General features: G+C 34.6%; 1 protein-coding gene across 2 annotated transcripts in view; it reads left to right on the plus strand.

Annotated features, from left to right (window-relative positions):
* Nucleotides 1-1022: 1022 nt before the first annotated feature.
* LOC21384789 (cellulose synthase-like protein E6) overlaps nucleotides 1023-1902 on the plus strand; it is a 7597-nt gene continuing 6717 nt past the window's right edge. Inside the window, exons 1-2 of one of the 2 annotated variants that reach the window (XM_024162764.1) lie at nucleotides 1023-1291; nucleotides 1535-1862. In XM_024162764.1, coding sequence (XP_024018532.1) covers nucleotides 1086-1291; nucleotides 1535-1862 — 534 coding nt within the window. In that variant the 5' untranslated portion in view covers nucleotides 1023-1085. Of the gene's footprint in view, nucleotides 1361-1534; nucleotides 1863-1902 lie in introns of both variants that reach the window. The other variant, XM_010093714.2, reaches the window with a different exon arrangement.

Raw genomic sequence — 1902 nt, forward strand, 5'->3', positions numbered from 1 at the left:
ATATACATATATATATATTTGTGGTTGAAGGAACGCTTTCTTTTTTTAAAAAAATAAAGAATTCTTTTTTAATCATTTTTGAAAAAGAAAAATGGTACAAATATATTTATGATAACCACAGGACGATTTAACTAATAAACCATCGGACAACCTTTTAATTATTTAACTTTAGAGGGACGTCCTTTAGAATGTACTATTACTTGCACACAAAGCGCTGTTACATGGAAAAACAATAGACTTACGTTCTTGTTTCTCATTTTTAAACATTTTATCAAAATGACAACAACAACAAAAAAACACACTCACTAAAGCAGGTGAAAGGTCAGCCAAGACATTACCAATCCTCTCAAATTACACAAAACCAGTGCAACAGTGTCTTGAACACAGATTATAGCCAGTTGCAAATGTCCTGAACATTAGGTTGTTGTCAGATGTATTCCTGAAAAACTGCTGATAATATGTATATATATATATATATAATGTTAAATCGTTTACATGCGCCTATATTAAGCACATTAGCTCATCTCATCGTAGCTGCTCATCAATATTATCAACATTATTAATCATTTAGAGTGTGTTTGGTTTAAGGATTCGTGTCATGGTTCGAATCATAGTTCGTGATTCACTACATTGTTTTCTCTCGTAAAAAACACACGTAAATTGAAAATGATTTTGAATTATAATTCTGAATCCATCAACTAAACGTCTTTGACCAGTTAACTTTGCTACTAACTAATTAAAAATTATTATTCCTAGGGACCCACATATATATATATTTCTCGTAAAAAACACACGTAAATTGAAAATGATTTTGAATTATAATTCTGAATCCATCAACTAAACGTCTTTGACCAGTTAACTTTGCTACTAACTAATTAAAAATTATTATTCCTAGGGACCCACATATATATATATTTAATAATATAATTTTAGTTTATTAAGATCTAGGTGCGATTTCTCTCGTGACTAGCCACTATATATCAACCTTTGTAATCTTATCCATTCAGTGCTCTATATGCGTAAATACTATTGAGATAAGAGTTATACAGAAACTGAGAGCGAAAAAAAAAAAAAAAAAAAAAAACATGAGAAAAAATGACTATCTTCCTCTTTTCGAAACAAAGTTGGCTAAGGGGCGTACCCTATTCCTATTGTTCGTTACAACAATCTTCTTTGGTATCTTCTCCATAGTTGTCTACAGAACAAGCTACATACCATCGAAAGAAGAAGGTTCCAGAAGATTTGCTTGGATTGGATTGTTTCTCGCTGAGCTTTGGTTCAGCCTTTACTGGTTTATCACTCTTGTCATTCGATGGAATCCCGTCTATCGTTACACTTTTAAAGATAGACTGTCACTCAGGTTTTTTATTTTAAAATATAATACTATTATTTGCACATCTCTTATTGAAATTTACTAGCACACATCTTTAACAGTTTAAACTTATGAAATGGATATTCTTAATTAATATGGTATTATTAGAGCAAAATTTTTTGAGTAATTTGAACCCTATTGTATTTGACGAATGATGGTTAGGTACGAGGAGGTTTTGCCAAGCGTGGACATATTCGTGTGCACGGCTGACCCAACAGCGGAGCCACCGAGTATGGTGGTTAACACGGTGTTGTCGGTCATGGCTTACGACTATCCTCCGGAGAAGCTGAGTGTTTACCTCTCCGACGATGGGTGTTCGGACTTGACATTTTATGCCATGTTTGAGGCCTTGCGGTTCTCCAAGGAATGGCTTCCTTTTTGCAGGAAGTTTGGAGTGGAACCAAGATCGCCGGAGGCTTACTTCCAAAGAGCTAATTCTCAGCCACTCGGTGGTGATGCTGCCAAGGCCAACGAGTGGACCTCCATCAAGGTACGCGTTATGCATGCTTCCATGTCCAACAAAATCCTGT

The sequence above is a fragment of the Morus notabilis genome, unplaced genomic scaffold, assembly GCF_000414095.1.
Source record: "Morus notabilis unplaced genomic scaffold, ASM41409v2 Scaffold1482, whole genome shotgun sequence".
NCBI lineage: Eukaryota > Viridiplantae > Streptophyta > Magnoliopsida > Rosales > Moraceae > Morus > Morus notabilis.